Below are 22448 nucleotides of genomic sequence, written 5' to 3'. Positions count from 1 at the left end.
CCACCCTCCTCTTTCTTATCAAATTGCCCCTGGACGCCACTAATGGATTGTTTGTTTTTAAACTTTACCAGAGAAAATCAAATATTCCAAATATTCTCTGTAGTATGCCTTGGCATAAAACAGGTGCAACTCACTACAATGCAAAATTAGGACTTCCAGAAAATGTTCACTAATAAAATATATGGTTATCTGTTTTGGTACTTAACCTAATAACCCGGTTGAGAGATTCGTTCTTCTTAGTTATTTATCGCACTGGTTGTTAAACCTGACATTAAAGTGTCATGAACAGCAACATATTAATGAACAAAGTATTTCTGGTGCCGTAAGGTACCGTAAAGGTATGTAAAGTAAATTCTATAGTGGCTCACTTTAATGAATGCTAGCAAAAAATTGGATTTTACATTTTAAAAAGTTATAAAACATGATATCATCTTACATCATAAGTTTATCTAAGATATATATACATAAACCCATTATCAGTCATTAATATTTAAATTTATAGCTGGTTTTAAAAGTTTATGAAGGTATATGATGTCAGAGAGAGGGGACAAAGGCTGTTTATTACAATAGTCCCCAAAGTTGTATAATAACGTTTTCTTATTGGTTGACTAAACAACTTTGGGGACTTTTATCAAAATTTTATTGGTTAGTTTATAAAAATGAGTGTTTTTAATTTTTCAACCACTAATTTAAATCTACAGAAGGTGTAATTTTGTGTATCACAATTGGGGATGTGCATGAATTTATAGGCCATTGTCTTATTCCTTTAGATCCCTGATAAAATGTGCATTAAAATAAATTCGTCAGGGATCTTAAGGGATAAGACAATTGAATGATGAACCAACAATATGTAGATTAAAATTATTGGTTGAAACGTTTGAACATTGATAGTTTGTTCAGACAAGAATATAATAAAAGTCCTCAATGTTTCTAAGCAACGTAATGAAAGGAGAATTTTATAACCTAATTTATTATTTTAGATTTAAAAAAAAAACTTGGGGGGGGAGGGGATGCACCCCCCTCACTTTTAATTTATTTTTGATTTTAGTTTTAAAAAATTAAAATTTTTTTTTTTTTGGAGGGGATTTTGTTTCTAGGGTTGATTTATCTTGGGATGATGGTGGTACCCTCCCCTAAAATAGTTATAAACCTTCCCGGGACCTATGAGAAGCTACCCTGTTAAGGAGAACCCGATCGGATCAGCGGTTAGCGAGATCCTTCGGTACAAACACACAGACAAACAGACATACTTTAGTATAATTGTGGTAGGCGGCATACAGACAAGCCTTTTGCAGAGTATGCGATGCTCCGTGCTTATCAAATCACACCCCGGCGCTAATCCCAGCTTATCACCATCCTATCCAGCCCCCTCTGGGCATTGTCTACACATCAGAAGCGGCGGTCAACTTGGACACCGCTGATAGTGGGAGGGGCGCTGCCCCTCTCCCCCTTCATGCCCCCAGCAACCTAACCTTTTCCAGGAGATGTCTACCTTCCCCCTTACGGGAGCCTACCACTCTACTGCTCACCTGAATGGGGCTCTGCCCCATCTTTCCACACCCTTTCTACCTAACCCATTTATCATCTATTTTCTATATAAACTAGTAACCTTATTATAAATGTATTCAGTTCAAATATATCTCTTTAACAGTAACTACTTGTAGTTCTTTATTGATAGAATCCTTAAAGGCTAGGGGCTCTTTTGAATCGAACTCGCGTTGTAGGGTTGAAACGCTTCACCCTACCACATAATGACTAGCGGCTTCTAGGGGCATTTGAGTGAGGGTAAATTGATCATCCACTTTTTCTTTTAGTTCTTTCTTACAGGGGGGGGGGTCTTATTGTTTCCTCCCCTGGAGGACATATAAGAAGTTTCGCTGTAATAGAAAACCATATCAGTTAAACGATATCTTGAGCTACAGACACACCAACAGACAGATGGACACACATCCTGTTAGTTGAGGATTAAATATCTGATCCCATTTGTAAAGTAAAAACTTTTACAAAAATATAACCACATAACAAAAAGTAATTGTGAAAAATTACATATATTTATGTTTATTGTATATTGGTGGGAAACTTAGAACACAGACAACTATTCTAAAAAAATCTATGGACATAATCCAATGTATTGAGGGAGAGAAGGGACATGTAATCTACAGAACGCTTAATGTTTATCATAATTGGGGCTGTAAAAAAATTAATTAACCCTTAACGTTCGGGGAGGGGGGACTGGATGCGTTAAACGCCCCCTCTCAGGTTTTTTCTATCTGATTTTCTGTGTGTGAAAGTCAGAGGGCCATAACTGAGTGACTTTTAAGTACTTTTTTAGGTTTTTTGGGTACAGTATGCTAGCAAACCTGGCATGGTCATTTAGCTAGGTAAAGAGCAAAAATACTTAAAAATGACTTAAATAAAGCAATTTATTTACCAAAATACTAAAATATCCTCTAGGAGTAGGGCTCTACCGTTAAGGGTTAATTGTCCATTGTATTTAGAATTTTTTTTTTGAATATCAAAGCTGGATACGCAAAAATTTAATCCTTGTTTTTTTTCTGATTCTTTTTCTGTGTTTTATTCTGATTCTTTGTTTTTGTGTTGTTTTCTGATTCTTTGTCTGTGTTTTTTTCTGATTCTTTGTCTGTGTTTTTTTCTGATTCTTTGTCTGTGTTTTTTATTGATTCTTTGTCTGTGTTTTTTATTGATTCTTTGTCTGTGTTTTTGGTGGGAAATATTGTAATAATCCATTACATTAATATTCATATTTGTAAGCATATCTCATCTAGAGAACATATGTGTGTGTGTGTGTGTGTGTGTGTAAGCATATCTCATCTAGAGAACATATGTGTGTGTGTGTGTGTGTGTAAGCATATCTCATCTAGAGAACATATGTGTGTGTGTGTGTGTGTAAGCATATCTCATCTAGAGAACATATGTGTGTGTGTGTGTGTGTAAGCATATCTCATCTATAGAACATATGTGTGTGTGTGTGTGTAAGCATATCTCATCTATAGAACATATGTGTGTGAATAGTCAAGGGCGTAAACAGACAGTATAGCTAGTGCAAATATTTTTTTACCATTTGACAATTAAAGACACCTTGAACTCACTAAAATGTTTGATAGAATTTCAACTATAAATGCTACATATTTTTATATTTTTCTTTAACTTAAGGTGGTAAAACTTGATTTTTTACGTTGGTATAAGAAAATTATTATGTTAATTGCTGAAAGGTACTAAAAATCCCTTGCTCTTTTTCGTGCATATAACCAGATCTATAGTATAAATGTATATCCAGATAACTACCTCCCCCTTTTTTGTCTGCTAGCAAATAGTTTACTGCTACTTGGCTGTGTTAATATTTCCGTTACCATTGGTTGATTGAAGACTTAATTGAGAGTCAGCACAAGATAAGGAAATACAGTTATTTAACTCTTTCTCCTTGTGATGTTTTACTATATGAGGACATTTCAAAATTCTTTATTAGGTAGGTTATAATATTGTTGATCATAATTGAGGGTAAACATCAATTATTTTTCATTGACCAATTCAAGACCCCTGTGATCAGGCCAAGGTGAGGTGCGCAGTACCCAATCTATTTATCTACATTTGTTTATACATTAGGATTAAATATTATTATTGCTCTAACTATCTATCTCTTAGTCTGCTTTTCTTAATTTGTCCATCTATCTATCTTATCTTTCTAGCTATCTAATTTGTAACCGTCTGACTAACCATAATAAACCATTAAAAGTTAAGTAATAGAATTTGTAGGAAATATTTCTTTTAAACTTGAGTTTTGAAAATACTTCGATTATTGGTCCAGAACCATGTTTTAACTTAGGGCAATGGATTTATAATCATTTGGACCTTACATCAGATAATGTATAATTGAAACTTGTAGCTGGCTAAAATAATGATCCCCTCAACCCACCCTCTCCTCTTCTACTTGATTAACGACCTGACTAATGAATGACAGGAGAAATAGCAAGTTAAATTGACGACAATTTTTTCCCTGTCATAATATCCACATATATTCTACATCCATTCTTACGAGACTACAAACCCTTTAGTCTAATCAAAACAAATGGTGCACAGACAAATAATTATAGAGTAGCTACGTTACAAAAAAAGACCACAAAATAATATAACAAGTTTACATGTATTAAAATTAAAAATTATAAAACAGACATATAAAAAATTACATCTATCCTAAATAAAAACCTAATGTAAAATTATAAAATGCAAATTCCTAAATAAAAATAGAAATGTCAATTAAAAAGATATAAAATAAAATACTATCTAAGACCGGTGCAGTGGTTTAAATTATTTTGAATATTATCAAAAGCACTTTGTTAAATTTTAAAAATCTACTAATAAATAAATAATCTACAAAAAAAATGATAAATATTTTACAAGCAACAGAAAAGAATATAATTTAAAACTTTAAATAATTAAGTTTTAATAACCGAGAAAATGTCAGAATCTTTAATTAATAAAGCTCAAAAAGGTTAAATAAATGAAATACTGATTGAATCAAAATGATGTTTGCTGGCATTTACTTTAAATAGTTATTTATCGCATCGTATCATCGACAGCTTTCCGCAGATATCAAAATATAAATTTTAAGATTTCAACCTGTTTTGTTAGCCATGAGGGGCCGAAGGCCTAAACTAACAAAACTGATCTTAATATTGTGATTCTTATTCTAATATTAGTGGAAAATTGTATGTAATAATATGTTGTACATTATATTTTGTATGGCTGATAACCGATTCTAATCCACCGGATATTAATCAGTTTCGAAGCCAAACTACTAGAAAATGAGATTACTGGCTTTGTTTCCTTTTACTCTTTGTGGAGGCTGCAATGAATTCTGGATAATCAATGAAACCATCCTGGTTGGTATCTTCTGTATCCAGGACAGGATCTACTAGACCTGACAGCTCATGGTCCTGAAATAGTAAGGTTTTGTGTCTTTTTAAACAGACGGACAAAAAAATGTATACAGCAAATGCGCATCATCAATAGGAATCTTAACTGAAAATTGTAGCAGTCTATCTAAAATAGCAGTTGAGAAAATCACATTTCCCAAACAATAAGGTTTTTATCTTTTAGAGCATGGCGGACAGACAGACGGACAAAATAATGTAGAAAGGGTCTACGACAGCTTCTGGTCGTAAAATATGAAGGTTTAAAAAACTTACTAAAAAAAATTAGTGAAAGCTAGTGACTACGCCCATGTGTAATAAAAAAGAAACTATTAAAGTAGATCAAAGTATTCGACTATTTGACGCTTTCACACAAAGGTCTTGGCTGAGCTCTGATAAAACGCCCCCCCCCCCCCCCTTCTATTTTGAAATACATTTAAAATAATGGGGTGTGGGGAGGTACGCATAGAAAAAAAATTACCCACCCTTATGTTAAATTTTTAAAAATTGGAGTTGGTCCGTCATAGTAATGGTAAGCTCTTTTCGTTGTAACGGTTAGTTCTTTTCGCTAATTTAGAAATGATAGAACTGTAATATCGATTCCAAACTTCCTGTAGTACTTAGGTACGATTTAAAAAGCTTAGTAACTCTACAATCGTTACCAGAAAGTCTGTACGTCCATTTAAAACATGTTGATTTTTCACACTTTTGACAACAATTTTTTGAAATATAATTATCCTATTCATCTGATTTTTGGATTCCTATTCCAACTAGAGACAAAATTATAGGCGAAGCTCTCTATATTCAAGTCCTAAAAATGTAAGTATTTCTTACACAGTATCTTGTATTTTAGCAGTTATGCAATAAATTTACTTAATTTTTTTAACTTACACATGTACATATATTAAGTTTTGTCACTTACACATTTCCATGTATTTTGCTTATTAAATTTTGTCACTCTAGAAGTGTTAATGTTCGTTTATCCTACCGTTTCAGAGCTTTGATTTTATGGATGTTGTCATCCTTGTTTTAATAATAAATCTTACTGTAAATATCCTAGGTACATGTACATACTCGGGATCATGGGCGTCCTCGTTCTCCTCTTCTAAAATAAAAAGTTTAGGTTAAATGCCATAACAAAGGTAGGGAGAGTACATTGGGCTGTTAATTATATTAGTTCCCCAAAGTTGTATAATAGCGTTTTCTAATTCGTTGGCTTACCTAGGCTTTGGGGACTTGAATTGAATTTTGATAGATTGGTTCATTAATTTGATTTATGCAACGTTCCAACTACTATTTTTTTTTTGGGGGGGGGGGGTGTTTCCACCCTTCCAAAAGTCTCTAAAGACGCATGTAAAAAAAAAAGGGGGGGACAGTTTAAACTTTAATTTTTAATTAGATTAAACTTGATATTTTTACATGACTCCTATATTTTAAATGTAAAATTTTTATGTAATATTAAGAGAAGGAAAGAATCAAATAATAGTAATAATAAAATAAAACAGTACATTATTATCCGAACTACCTACTCATTTTATTTATTTATTGTTAAAAGTAACTTGAAACATTCTCTTAAAAGTTAATTAAATTTGGATTAAGTATGATGCAAGGTCATCAAAATTATTTAAAATAGCAGGAATATGGGGATTTTCTATAGGAAAGGAGAATAGAAATAGAAGAATAGAATTATATTCTGAACCCTTTTTTCGTCAAATCTAAGAAGGAACATTTCTAGCAGACAAAAGTATTGTTTACTTTCGACTTAAGCTGATGTGGATTCTTAAGAAATTATAGACTCGCTACTCGATAATGAGGCAAAATTATTTTTGTGAAAAATCATCCAAAAGCACATTAATAATCTACAAAAATTAAACAAAATCATATGTTAATAACCCTTTTAAGATTTTATTTAATTTTTGTAATTTTTTTTATTCGATTTTGGAGGATTTTTCACAAAAATAATTTTGCCTCACCAGCGAGTAGCCAGCCTAACTTTTGTTTTAAGAATCCACCTCGTTACTAAGCTTTCAAATTTAAACGAAATTTTTGGGCAATTAATTCTGATTCTGCAAAGCTTTCTACTTAGAAAATATACTGTTTACAGCTGACTTTTATCTAAGTGTGAAATGAAAAAAAAACATGCATTCTTAACAAGATGTGTACAAAATTTCAACCAATGAAATTAAATGTATGTACCGATGCGATTCTCCTATTGGCTCAATCAGACATTCCCTCTCTTTCTTAGTACCTTTATTGAAAGGAGGGAACATTGGGCTGGTTAGTCCACATAGTAACGTGTCTTATTCGTTGGCTTAACAAATTTGGGAAATTTTATTGAATTTCAATTGGTTGGTTCATTTATCGGCCATAGATCCCTGGATTTTTTTGCTTCTAAGATATAAAGTTAGTTTTTATAGAGGGGGAAGGGGAGGTTATGGAGGATTAAAGGATTGAATATAACATTTCGGGAATGGTCCCTTTCGATACAACGCCTCTTAACATAGGCGTCAAAGGGTGGGGGTAATGGGGCGATTACCCCCCCCCCCCCATTTAAAATTTACCCCTACCCTGGGGGTGCCTACGGCACCCCCAACCAATTAGGAGGGGTTATTTACCCCCCACAAACAACTTTGGGGGGTAAATACCCCCCCCAAAATAAAAAATCTCAAATAAAAAAAATATTGCGCGCTTCGCGCGCATTTTTAATACTATATATTTAATAAAATTTAAATTACCCCCCCCAAAAATTTTACCCCGGGGGTAAATTTTGGGGGGGTAAACTAAATTTACCCCTGCCAACAGATTTCAGGGGGGGTAATTACCCCCCCCCCCAAGCAAATTTTACCCCCGGGGTAAAAATTTTGGGGGGGGTAAAAAAAATTTGCGGTGCGCATCGCGCGCCATTTTACCCCCCCTTCAAAAATTTTTACCCCCCCCAAAATAAAAAGCTTTGACGCCCCTGCCTCTTAAGGGGCGTTTCGTTGTATTTTCACAGTAGCTTTTCTCCTATTTCTAACCCCTGAAGGGCTAATTACCGAACCCTGTGGGGCAATCACCTAACCTAACTTAACATAACCTAAAATAACATATCAAAAGCTATTAGTGTAAAAACGATGAAACGCCTCTTAAGAGGTATTGACACAAAAGGGACTATACCCAAAATTTATTTTCACTTCTATGTTTATTTTCATTAGTAATTATCTTATAATCTATCCCTTCAATCCCTGAAAGAAATTCATCATTGTACTGTAATTTGAAAAACAAGAATTTAAAAGAAAATTTGAGCAATTACAGTTGACAAAATGTAAAGTTTTTGCACGGAAATCTGAATTAATTTGTTTTAAAGTGCACCACCACCATCACTACTACTACTGTAAATTCACCACCAAAAAAAATGTGCATGCAATGTAGCTTAAGTGTAAAGTAGTACTTTATGGGAAGCTTAACATTGATCCAGCTTCGAATTATACGAAAAGCTGTCTTTAGAAGCTATATGGGAAATTTTGAGATTAATTATTGAAAAGGATTGATTTCAAACTAAGAAACTAACAAAACGTCATAACAGACGTTTAAAAATTGTTCCTACTGGTGCGTGACATAAATAGTTAGAGTATGGGAAATGCCTTTGCTAAAAACAGGCGCACCTAATTACCAAGCACAGTTAGAACATGAGTTGGTTGTCTGATGGGCGAATGGACAATTTACACCGCAATCTTAAGACGCGGAATATGTTTCAAGGTGTGTGGAGAAGTCTTGAACCCGAAGTGACATTACAACCAAAAATGTTATTTGTTGTTGTTGAAATGCGGGAACACCCAGGCAGCATCAAAGGTTTAAACAATGCATCACTTCAATTCCTAGAGGTAAGACTTTACATGGGGGCGTAAATAAGGGGGGTGGGGGGTTATAGTTTTAGATATTATTAGCCAAATCAATTAAATTTTTTTCTTATATAAGAATAACAACATGCATATTGCTCAGACAAATATAGAGTAACAATGCATTTAATATTCAACATTAGTTTGAAGCCTGAATAAAACACATCTATCACAAAATTCCTTAATATAGACATGTTAACATTTTAACACTTGATTATAGATATGCTTCAACATAGTGCCTAATTGTCAAAGGAATCAATATTCAAAAAAGTGTTTAAATTGAAAACTAATGATTTAATAAAAAAATAATCATGATGTTTAAAATAAACTACCTTTATAAATAATCAACATGAAAAGTTTGAAAACGATTGGATGATTCTGTCAAGCCTTACATCACTATAAGAGGTATTCGTTGGTAACACGGGTAATTATTTGGTCCAAATATGCCCTTGTTTGTATATAATTGATGCAGCATAAATGGTATTGAAACTCTACTCTATAGTAATGTACCATACCCCCCCCCCCCCCACCCTCCCCACCACCCACAAGATATGGCCAAGATACACAGCTAGCGCCCTGTAAGACAAGCATAAATATGTGCAAATTCAACGAGCTCCAAGCACATTTAAACTAGCAGATAACCACCTAATATTTTAAAAGTCCGAGCCCACAGCTGCCATTGAGTCAACACAGTTATAAAACAATTGTAATCCCCACCCCCCATATAATTTTTCGAAAATCTACAGCCGCACCAATTCATCAATAAATATGCACATCTACCACACCCCCTGACAAATTAAGATAGGTGGCAAGTTATGAAATTCTAATTGACTGCAGTTGCGACATTAATTTGCAATGATAGGTATGTAGAATATGTTTCATAATCTTAAGGTTTATTGATATTTCTCGTATGGCTTTGAAACCGATTAATATCCGCTGGATTAGAACCGGTTCTCGGTCATACTAAAAATTATAAATTGCATCATATTACAGACAATTTCTCACGCATAGTAAAATTATAAATTTTAATTAATACCAGTTTACAAAACTAGTTTTAATCTTATAGTTTTTCATTTTAATATTCGCGTAAAGCTGTCAATAATACAATGCGATAAATAACTATTCTTGGATGTACAGATTTTTATCAAGAGAATTATATGGCACTAATCTAAAATTAAATAAATATAACTTTGTATCAAAATATTCAAAAACAAGTTTCAGTAGCGCATTCCAATAAAATAAATTTAAAGATCAAACATTTTACTTTAGTCTAAAATACACAAATTAAACCCATGCAAGTAATTAATGCCTAGAAAAGGATTCTTCCCTTTTCAAATAAATCTCTATTTGAATGCCCTTTTTAAAAAAAGAATTTTAAAAACTGTGTAAGGATACAACAAAAAAAAGAAACAAACCCAAGTATTTATGTAACAAAATAAAAACTTGTAAAAAGCAATTTTGGATTGTAAAAGAAAATCCCAATATTACCTATAACTATCTTCATTCAGCCTATGACTAACAGATATTTCTGTAACAGTTCTAACTATAATAGCACAATAGAATTTGGGATATTAAGAGGCTTATTTTCTAATGTTATACGACTATTTAGACTTGCTTAGGAACCATCTAAAGGTTTTATGATGATTCTGCATTTGAGGCATAATTCTGTGTGCAACTTTTAATGCAGAAAGAACCCTCCTTTCCCACTTTCATTAATGTTCCTACAAAAAGAATAAAATTTTCAGTATGGCTTCGAAACTGATTAATAACCGCGTTGGATTAGAACCGGATCTCGGCCATACTGAATACTAATGAATAGTATCGTCGAATTGCAGACAATTACAGGGGGGTAGTTTTATTGTCAGGGTGGAGAAACCTTCTCTTAAAACAGTTATAAACCTTCCCAGGACCTATAAGAAGCTATCCTGTAAAGGAGAACCATATTAGTTTAGTGATTAGCGAGATACTTTAGTAAAAACAGACAAACACATAGATATCCAGTTACTTAATTATTAGTATAATTCTGTTGTTTTGTAACAACAATTTTGATTCATTACGGTGACTTAATTTGGGACACCTGTGTTATACTCGGCGATGGTGAGGTAATAAAGAGTAACAGCAGGTCAAGTCATAATGTACTTAAACATAGAGCTTGAACTGGCCCTAGTGGTACACAAAAGTGTCTCGTCCTACTCCATTACTGCTTAGGTACTTAGGTCCAAACACTAAGAATCAATGGCTACACAACCAAACAAAAAATGCTGTTGTTTTGAAATAACAATTTAGATCCATGCAGTGCAAATTGCAGGCGTACAACTACTCACGTTTAAAGGAAGTTAAAAAAAAAATCATCCACATTTCCACAATTTTAAATATAAGAAATCTCAATGACAAGATATTTTAGAAATTAATGTGCATCTCCAATGACAAAAAAATTACCCCTTCTGTAGATTACAATTGGTGGATATTCAAATTAATGAACCAACCAATTAAATTTCAATTTCAATAAAAGTCCAACGAATAAGAAAACATTATTATGAAACTAAATAATTTTTCAATAGAGCAAAAATAAAAAAAAATGTAGTAATGAAAATCATTATATAAAAGTAACAGGATTTCTGTCTGTGTATCTGTTATTTGGGTGGGTACCTCCACCCTCCCAAGAGAAATTGCCCATTTGCGTAGACGTTAGTTAAAAAATAGTGACATTCATTTTGATATTATTGAAGTTTGTACATGCTGATTTTTATATGATATGATTATCCTATTCATCTAATTTTTGAAAAAATTATTACTAGGACAACAAGCTTCAATATTATAAACGAGGCATCTCTATAATCAAATCCTAAATATGAAAGTATGTCAATTTACTGTATCCTAGTGTTAAGCAATTTTTTCTTCGATTTTGTTTAGACTTACTGACACTCTACAAGAGTTATTGTTCGTTTGTCCTTCAGATTTTAGAGCTTCGCTTTTATGGAATTATGAAATCCTTTATTCCTGAGTTCTTGTATAAAGTTTACTATTTGAATATCTGTATCCATGATTCGTTATGTTACCATACAAATGTTAATCGATATGTTATTACTTGGATGTTGCATCAGATTTTCATTTACTCTGATAGTAATTCTAGAAGCTACCTAAAATAAAGATAATACCCATCCACAACCGTTACCCCATACACTTCCCTCCTACTGTAAGCAAACTGAACAATAAATGAGGCCCATATTAGAAGGATAAATTGACAACAAATTTTCTCCTGTCAATATATCCACGTATATGCTATAGCTATTCATATGATGAACATAACATAATTTAGTTGCATTAAGTTTAAGGCTTCACCAGGAAAATATGCGAAATATTTAAGTATTGCAGTACGCATTGTAGTATATGGGTTTAAGGAGAGCTACACTCCAATAAATATATTAGTCAGCATTGATGTTTAGACTGTAGGATGGATTAAGATAAATAGACAGCTAAACAAGGGCAAAGACTATAAGGGGAGCTGTCATAAAAGATTGCAAGCTGCTGCTTGCAATCTAACTTGCTAAAATACTAAGGGGCTTAACTTCAGTTTTGGTTTGATCTTGCTACTGGCAAGGTCTCTTTCCTCGGCTTGAACTAAGTGTTCGCTGAGGGGTTTTATTGCTGCTGGCTTGTAGGTAAGTCCTCGTCAGTAGCGTTCGGATAAGGCTCATTAATCTCATTACTTGGGGTATAGACTATATAGGTTATAGTCTATTAATCTTAGTACTTGGGGTTTAGATTATATAGGTTATAATCTATAGGTATAACATATAATTATTCATTGCTATCTATTTGATTAAATACATGATAATAACTTGCTTATAAGTAATAAATAAAGTGATTACAGTTAAAGAATTGGTTTGTCTATGGTAAGATCAGCATTTCTATTCTATAATTAAGGAAGATCTGCCCTACGTCTATACTACAGCATTTTAGAAGCGTAGTATTGGTCTTTTGAAAGTTGGTAAATTTGAGATAAGTACTAAAGCTTTAATGGCTATATTTCTGGACGATAAATCAATTGGGAAACCCAAAAGATATGCCTACCTGGATGAAAAATATCCCAAAGATAAAACTAGAAGAAAAGATACTCCAAGTTTGATATGATTCTTTGATAAAAAGTCAATATCGCTTTGGTCTAATATTGATGATAGGTCACAGAATAGGAAGGAATAGAATTGAAATCATTTAGATAAATTCAGGGATCTTAAGGGATAAGACAAATCCCTATTGATGATAAACAAAATCACCTACCATGTTGTATGTATTAAAAAAAGATATCGGTTGAAAAGTTTCATCATTGTAGTTTTCTTTAACTATGACTTAGATTTCATATACTGAAACAGACAAACAAGCCAAAATGCATTATAGAAAAAAAAGTAAAAAGGATTTGGTATAAATTATCCAGTATAGCTTCGAAACCGTTTAATATCAGATGGATTAGAACCGGTTCTTAAAAATTCTGAAAAAAATCACGTATTGCATCAAATTACAGACAATTTTCCGTTAATATAAAAATCAAAATCATAAAAAAATTCTTTCTCGTATTCATTCGAATCCGGCGGATAGGAACCGGTTCTCATCCATACGAAAAAACTGTCTAGCATCGTATTATATCCAGCTTTCTACGAATATAGAAATGTACAATCATATGATTAAAACCAGTTTTTTAGCCGGTGCCTTCGGCACCTCGGGGCTAAAAAAACTAGTTTTAATCTTATAATTGTACATTCTATATCCGCGGAAAGCCGTTTATAGTACGATGCGAGAAATAACTATTCCTTGTATTCATTCGAATCCGGTGGATAGGAACCGGTTCTCATCCATACGAAAAAACTGGTTTTAATCTTATAATTGTACATTCTATATCCGTGGAAAGCTGTTTATAATTCGATGCGATTAATAACTATTCTATGTAGGTAGACTAAACGTACTACATGAATTCGCATCTATATTTTATAATTCCTGTGATAGGTATTGGAAAAATCTTTTGTCTGATCTTTGTTATGTAAAACATAATCTCTTCAACAAAAGTTGGATCATGTCAATATCTCAGGGTCGTCCAAGCTTTTTATTTTGACTGGGGTAAAATGTGGGCTTTCAAAGGTTTGAGGGAGGTAATCTAATGTATTTCACAACATAATGAGGGGGTAAAATGAGGGTTTTTGAAAGTTTGAGCGCCCCTTTAACCAAACACTTGGACGTCTACACAGTATCCTATCCTATCTTCTAATCAATAAACTGTGTTTGCCACTTTACAGTTGGGCAAACTAAGAAAAAATAACATTTAAATAACTGTTATAATGAGTTATTTACTAAGATAAAATTTAACATTAAAATTGGCCTGAACAAATCATTCAAAAGAATACAAAAAGCCAAGGTAAACGTGCAAAAAAAATAATTGCATATTCTTTGTAATCCGTGTTAGGCAAGTCTTATTGCATAGACAAAGATTGTGCAATTACATAACAAGTCGTTTGGCCATAAGAAAAATATTTTAAATGATTTGTGACGGAATGCTGCGGGTTCTGGACATGATCCTAAAAGTTTTGGCAAGGTCCACGTGAGATTATAGAAAGATTAAGGAAAATAGTTTGCATTCCTTTTTTTAAACATTATTGATTAGATTTAATAATTACAAATGTAGGGTTATCTTTAAAAATAATGATTATATTTGTGTTATTTATATTTTATTTATTAGCTACTAAAATCGCATCGTATTATAGACAGCTTTTCGTGGATATAAAAATAAAAAAATTAAAGACCGGAGGGACCGAAGACCCGTGATAACAAAACTGGTTTTAATTTTGTGATTTTTTTCAACATTCGTTGAAAATTGTCCGTAATTCGATGCAAAACATGTTTTTACAATATGACTGAAAACCGGCTTTTATCTATCAGATATTGATCGATTTCGTAGCATCTGGATGTTTTTGAAAATTTGTTTGTTTTAGTATTTAGAATTGAGCAGGAATTTTAAAGGATTATAAATTGATGTATACCTATAATTATAATAAACGAAATTACCCCTTCTACAGATTTGAATTATTGGTGGTAAAGATTTAACACTAAAGTTTGATACCAACTTTGAACTAATAAAGATTTGATAAAGGTCCTCAAAGTTGTTAAGCCGATGATTCAACGATGGTGTTTATAAAACTTTGGGTACAACATTTACTTCCTCCCTGAAATTAAGGTATAATCCAGGGTGTTCATTCACATCCTCTTATGAATAAGAGGGACATTTTTTAAAAGCGAAGCTTTTCTACAATTAGGGTCTGTCTGTCCGTCCGTACGTAACGGATAGCTCTTTTCGTTAATTTAGGCATGTTAGAATTGTCCTATCGGATTCAAACTTTGCATGATGATTCCTATATTAGTTAGGTACTAGTTAGAAATCAAAGCGAAAAACTGACCCTCTTTCTCAAATATTAAATGTGTATTATACTACCACCACAGATTATAATTATAAAACTCCTATTTGCTTGATTTAAAAACTTTGAATAATTTTATAAACTCTAGTAATACCAACTAGAAGTGTCCAAGCTTTTTGCACCTATGATTTTTATCTACAAATTTATTCAACACTGTCTTGATTTGGGGTGAACATCAATTTATCGTATATTGTCTTATCCTTTAAGATCCCTAAAAATAAATAAAAAAAAATGTCCAACTGTCAGTGCTTTTTGAGATGCCTTTCTTACAGATGAGTAATTCAACTTTTGTTCATATAAATACATGGACAGACAGACCCAAGGAAAGCCTTAACATGACGTTCTTTTTTGCGCAATCTTTGTATGGAAGTCCTTACTGTGGATGGTAATGACTAGAACCTGTCCAAGGCCAAGGCATTCCCCCTACTCAAACTATTTGTCGCATATAGCATCAGAAGGGGCCATCTTAACCGTCTTTAAGTATGACTCGGTGTTAAACAGTGATTCAATCATAACACGTTCTCAAAAATGAGCGAATGCGCTACTTGTTAGGCCACAGTAGCAAGTTACAGAAAGACCTTTCTAACATTTATTTTAAAATGAAATTCAGCGGTAATAATAGGACCCCCCCCCCCCCAGATCCAGAGGAAATATGAAATTCCACACCCTCAGCCAAATCTAATTTTTATATCTGCATCAGGTTTTTACCAGGCAGGGAGGGGACAGTGCCAGATAAGTTTATACGCCTTTTTATTCCCAGGGATCTGAAGGGATAAGACAATGGTCGATAAATTGATATACATCTTAGATGATGATACACAAAATTATCCCTTCTGTAGATTAGATTTAGTAGTCCAGTTGAAATATTTGATCAATCAAATTAATGAAAGGACAAATCAAAATTCAATTTAAGTTGCCAAAGTTGTAAACTAACAAATAAGAAAACATTTAATAAAACTTTGTGGACTAGTTTAATAAACAGCCCAATGTCCACTCTCTCCCTGAATTTATATTTTGCTATGAACAACCAAAACATAACCAAAATTAATTTACATGAAAAAAAAACAGTTTAATGTAACTTTATGTAAAAATCAGATAGAACTAAAGACATTAAAAGATATTATAGTTAGAAAAATAGTAAAATGCATTTAACATTTTAACTTTAATATTTATGTAGTGTTTTCTATATTTACTTAATATTTGCAAGTCCTGGCATTTTCATTTCTATGCAGTTTTGATTTCTTAATACCTATTCATTTACAAAGGTACTTTTTTCTCTCTCATTGATTGGACTTTTCAGCCAATGATTAGCTATCTGCTATTTTATCTATAATTTATTCTAAGTTGCATATACATGTATATTATTCTACCATATATCAGGGAGGATTGGGGCATTGGACTGTTAATTACACAGGTACTCAAAGTTTTATAACCACGACATCTTATTCGTTGGCGCATAAACATTGGGCACTTATTTGATTAAATGGTTATTGTTAAGCAGTATCCAAGAATTCTAACCACTAATATCTACAGAAGAAGTAAATTTGTTTATCATCATTGGGGATGTATACAGGGATCATAAGGTATATGACGATAAATTGACTTGATATGCAACCCCAATGATGATAAACATATTCACACTTTCTGTAAATAAAAATTAAATTATTGGTGGAAAACTTTGGACACTGCCTGTTTTGAAAGTATAGCACCCAACGAATTAAAAAAAACGCGATTATAAAACTTTGGGTATGTATGTCAATTTATCCTCGTTGTCTTATCCCTTCAGATTCCTGACCATATATATCCAGATATTGAGAGATAGATATATAGGAGATAAGTAGATAAGAGAATGGGGGGGGGGGGAGAAATACAATGAAACTGGGCAATAAAGTCCAATTGTTGCTGCAATTTTCAAACTTAATCGAATATTCAATATTTCCTGCATAATTTGGCATAAAGTTAGCCAGGGCACCAGCGCACCATAGAGAAAGTATCATTCGCCAGGGGTTAAGGGATAAATATTAAGCCATTTTCAATAGAAAATTCTATAAATGTTTTAAAGAGAACATTGTAAAAAATCAGTGATCTAAAGGGATAAGACAATGGCCGATAAATTTATATACATCCCCAATATTGATACACAAAATTCCGCCTCTGTAGATTAAATTAGTGGTTGCAATGTTTGTACAGTCAACTTAATGAATCAACCAATTGAAATTCACTAATAAAAAAAAAAACGTTATTATAAAACTTTGGCGACTAGTTTAATAAACAGCCCATTGTCCTCTCTCTGTCTAGTTATAATAAACAATTTCAAGAATCAACTATCATGTATAATTATTTATGAATTGGTTCTTTAAAAATCCGAATTTGAAATTTCAATAGGTATAAAAAAATACCCTTGAAATACCTTGCTATTTTCTCCAAATTGAATAAAACACTGGAAAATAGACAAAGCTATCGGTGGATTTTCTGAATAACTGTTATGCAATTATCCTTCGGGGCTAACCTAACCCGAAGTAATAGATAAACAAAAAAAATCCAACTGCCCCATTATATTATATTTTTTTTAAAAGATGGGGGGATATTTGTGCTCAGCAAGGCAATTTGAGGAAAACTATAACATCAATTTGAATTACGTGTTAAATATGAAACTATTAGCTCATTTTCTTTTCCCTTCGATTCATATTTAAGTACAGGCGCCCACCATTAGTTAAATATGGGCCTGAACAATGGATATATGCTCTGTACATGGATACAGCAATTTAGAATTAAAATCATATCAATCACAAGATTCTATTTTACTTAGATTTCAAAAAACTAAAATCTAAAAGCATTTAAGGTTTTAGTTAAGTTGAATGTTACTTAGTTCTAACGAAAAACACTAAAGTAACAAAGAAATCTTTAAATTTTTCAAACAGTTACTTTAACAATCGAAAATGTCCGTTTGTTTACGTTTTTCAAAACTGCATGACAATTACCAATAATCGCATCGTATTATAGAGAACTTTCTGCGGATATTAAACTGAAAAATTATAAATTAAAACTTGTCTTGTTAGCCCCGATGGGCCGAAGGAGACTATTATTAATTTTATGTTTTTTTATATTTCAATTTTCGTTGAAAATTGTCTGTAATACGATGCTATACATGATTTTTCAGAATGGCTTATCCGGCGTATATTCATCGGTTTCACAGCCATACTTGAAGTTTTATTTCCTTCTTTTGATTATACTTATAACTGCTAAAAACTAGACTCAATCTCGAAAATTAATACATCTATGTTCTCCCATGATTGTTGGATTACCATTACGTTATTCTTGATATTAAAATAAGTTATCCATTGTTATTATTGCCAATACATGGCCTGACCAGCACACATTTATCTATTAGCATTCAAAATTATATTTCAATTTAGTTTGTACTGTAAATCTGCTGCTATTGCATAACAATTTAATTTAGAATTTATATTATTTTAATGGGTTGTTTATTAAATTAAAGGGGCAGGTGTTAAATAACCTGTATGTTCACGAGGTCTTTTAATATCTGGCAAAAACGTCGGAAATATTAACACAGCAAAGCCGCTAAAAAAGAGCAGAATGCAATTTGCTAGCACACGAAAAGTTCCCCACAACTTGGGCCAGGTTTAGACACTTTACTTCATTAAACCAACCATTCAAAATTCAATAAAAGAGTCTCCAAAGTTATTAAGCCACTAAATAAAAAAACATTATCATAAAACTTTGGGTACTAGTGTAAAAAACAGCCCAATATCCCCTCCCTAGCATGCATTTAACCAACAAAGGTTTTAAAAATTAGTGTCATTTTATCTACAGTTGTAGAAATGTACAAAATATATAAATCAAGAATGAAAACATCCACCAAAAAGAAGCTCTATAATCAGAAGGAAGGACAAAGGAACAATAATGCTTGTTAAGTGACAGATTTTAAAAAGCCGAATATTATACAAAATTGTTCAAAAAGTGTTATAGGAATCATCATAAAAAGTTTGAAATCGATAGGAAAATCCAACATGCCTAATTTGACGATAAGAACTATCTGCTATGGACGGACGAACAGAACCTAATTATAAAAAAGCTTCGCTTTTAAAAATATCCATGCATAAATAAGAAGAAACAGGATGTAAAGTAGGTTTACAATAATAAAAAAAATTTATCTTTATTAGATTGTATAAGCGTATGTATAATTTATCTATATTACAAAGTAGAACTATGTCTGTCTGTTTGTTTGAATGTTTGTACCGAAGGATCTCGCTAACCACTGAACCGATCGAGTACGGGTAGCTTCTCATAGGTCCCGGGAAAAGTTTAGAACTATTTTGAGGGAGAGTACCACCAACCTCCCAAGAATCACAAAAAATCAAAATTTTCTTTTACGTAGATACTTGAACGCAACATAGGAATTTTTTTTCTCAAATTAGATATTTGTAATAAAAAACAAAAATTTAAATTTAACAAATCCTATCCTCTTCCAAAATTGCTATAATACCAATTCAGGTCCTTTATGAAGATTCCCTGAAATGAGAACCGAATTAAACAAGCAGCTAGCAAGATTATAGTGCCATGTTGATTTATAACAAATGAATATCAATATAATCAAATACATACAAATGATGAAACATTTGAATTTAACTATAATCTTAATTTTAGTTGATTATCCCTACCTCCCTGATAATTATATATTGCCTGGGATCTAAAGGGATAAGACAATGTTCGATAAATTAATGTAAATCCCCAATGATGATACATATAATAGCCCCATCTGTAGATTACAAATAATGGTTAAACACTCAACTTAATAAACTTAATCAAAATTCAATAAAAGTCCCCAAAGTTGTTAGGCCAACAAATAAGAAAACATTAATATAAAACTTTGGGGACTAGTGTAATAAACAGTCTCAATGTGCCCTCCCTCCCAGGTATGTTGCACTGCACACATACAATAAATAAATATATGTTGTGTAATTTAGACTTTCTTTAGAAAATAAACAATTGTCTAGACTCTCTTATATATCTATTTGTAAGCAGGGTGACAGGTTACATTGGGCTGTTTATGACACTAGTCCCCAAAGTCTTCAACATTTCTTATTCGTTGGCTTACTAACTTGGGGACTTTAATCGTATTTTGATTAGTTGGTTAAATAAGTTACGAGTCCAAACGTTTCAACCACTAATTGTAATCTAAAAATGAGTAATTTTGTGAATCATTATTGGGGATATACATTAATTTAATGGCCATTGTCTTATCCCTTTAGATCCCTGATTAAAAAGTAAGGTTAGATAGACAATAACAAACTTTAGAAAAAATAATCTTTTAATATATTTACACTAGGTATCCAAGATATATTTTTAAAATGAAGCTTTGTCCAGGTAGGGAAAAATTGGACTGTAAATTACACTGGTACCCAAAGTTTATAACAATGTTATCTCTTTTTATGGCTCAGAAACTTTGGGTAATTTTAATAAATTTTGTTTGGTTGGTCTTAAATTAGAAATGCCTACACTCAAAACAATTATTTCATTGTACTGTATATCCCATAAAATCCATCTTCATACCAGTTTCAATTCTATTCTTAGAATTTTTAAAATTAGCCTTACATACAGATTAAGGGAAGTTTAATTACCCTTTCAAGAAATGTTTTCACTCAGATATGAAAAAATAAACAATAAGGACATTGTTCTAAGGTCTCAATAAATTCTTGCATCATAAACATATTGTAAAAATCTATTGAAGTAATGTGAAATTATCATTACCAAGGAAACAGAATGAATACAGAATACAATATTAACTTGATAGAAGTGCATCTATTTTTAAAGGCGAAGCATTTCTATTATAGGGGTCGGTCCGTCCGTAACGATTAGCTCTTTTCGTTAATTAAGGCATGTTAGAATTGTTCACACATTGCAGGATGAATCCTATAACAGTTAGGTACAATTTGGAAAGCGTAGCAACTCTATAACCGTTACCAGAAAGTGTACGTCTATTTTAAACATGTTGATTTTCAACATTTTTCATGTTATATAATCATCCTATTAATCTGGTTTTTAACATACTGATTACAAAGACAACATAGTACAATGTTATAATTAAGTTTTTCTAAAGTCCCAATAATGTAAGTATGTCCTTTAACAGTATCCTATATTTAGGGAGTTTTTCAACAAATTTACTTACAAATTTCTTTATAATAAAAAAAAACATTTTTCTGCTTATTCAATTCTGACACTCTACAAGAGTTAATTCATGTACATCCACAATGATGATACACAAAATCACCGCTTCTGTAGATAAAATGAGTGGTTGTAACGTTTGGACACTCAACTAAATGAACCATTCAACCAAAATACAATAAAAGTCCCCATGGTTGTTAAGCAAACGAATAAGAAAATAATAGAAATAGAAGAGTAGAAGAATATTCTGAACCCTTTTTTCGTCAAATCTAAGAGAGAACATTCCTAGCAGACAAAAGTATTGTTTACTTTCGACTCAAGCTGATGTGGATTCTTAAAAAATGATAGACTCGCTATTCGATAGTGAGGCAAAATTATTTTTGTGAAAAATCATCCAAAAGCACATTAAAAATCTACAAAAATTAAACAAAATCATATGTTAATAACCCTCTTAAGATTTTATTTCATTTTTGTAAATTTTTTTATTCGATTTTGGAGGATTTTTCACAAAAATAATTTTGCCTCACCAGCGAGTTGCCAGCCTAACTTTTTTTTTAAGAATCCAACATTGTTTCAAGCTTTCAAATTGTAAACGAAATTTTTGGGCAATTAATTCTGATTCCGCAAAGCTTTCTACTAAGAAAATATACTGTTAACAGCTGACTTTTATGTATGTATGAAATGAAAAAAAACATGCCTTCGTAGGAAAATGTGTACATAATTTCAACCAATGAGATCCAATGTAAATTCCGATGCGATTCTCCTATTGGCTCAATCAGACATTCCCTCTCTTTCTTAGTACCTTTATTAAGAAAATATTATTTTAAGACTTTGGGGACTAGTGAAATAAACACCCCAATGTCCCCTCCCTCCCTGGTGTAAAATAAAGATTCAATCTACGTCAAGCTAGGTAAACAGAAAAGAGCATTTCATTTGTTTGTTTCTTTCCAGGAAGGGAGGGGACATTGGGTTGTTTTTTTACACTAGTTCTT

General features: G+C 32.2%; 2 protein-coding genes across 3 annotated transcripts in view; one reads left to right on the top strand and one right to left on the bottom strand.

The window, feature by feature from the left end:
- The window catches only part of LOC145324830 (nucleoporin NUP35-like), a 327729-nt gene that overhangs the window by 151545 nt on the left and 153736 nt on the right, over positions 1–22448 (top strand). The gene's annotated exons all lie outside the window — the stretch shown is intronic.
- LOC145324821 (uncharacterized) overlaps positions 4149–22448 on the bottom strand; it is a 105772-nt gene continuing 87472 nt past the window's right edge. For both annotated transcript variants that reach the window (XM_080167497.1, XM_080167496.1), the window contains 2 exons: positions 5978–6036; positions 4149–4955 (listed from right to left, as the gene is read on the bottom strand). Coding sequence is in view for 1 of the 2 variants with exons in the window: in XM_080167496.1 (XP_080023622.1) it covers positions 4830–4955; positions 5978–6036 (185 nt within the window). In the remaining variant the exon portion in view is untranslated. The remainder of the gene's footprint in view (positions 4956–5977; positions 6037–22448) is intronic.

The sequence above is a fragment of the Acartia tonsa genome, chromosome 7, assembly GCF_053477335.1.
Source record: "Acartia tonsa isolate MP-2025a chromosome 7, ASM5347733v1, whole genome shotgun sequence".
NCBI classification, from domain to species: domain Eukaryota; kingdom Metazoa; phylum Arthropoda; class Copepoda; order Calanoida; family Acartiidae; genus Acartia; species Acartia tonsa.
Note: the sequence above shows the minus strand (reverse complement) of the source record. Positions and strands in the feature narration are given on the sequence as shown.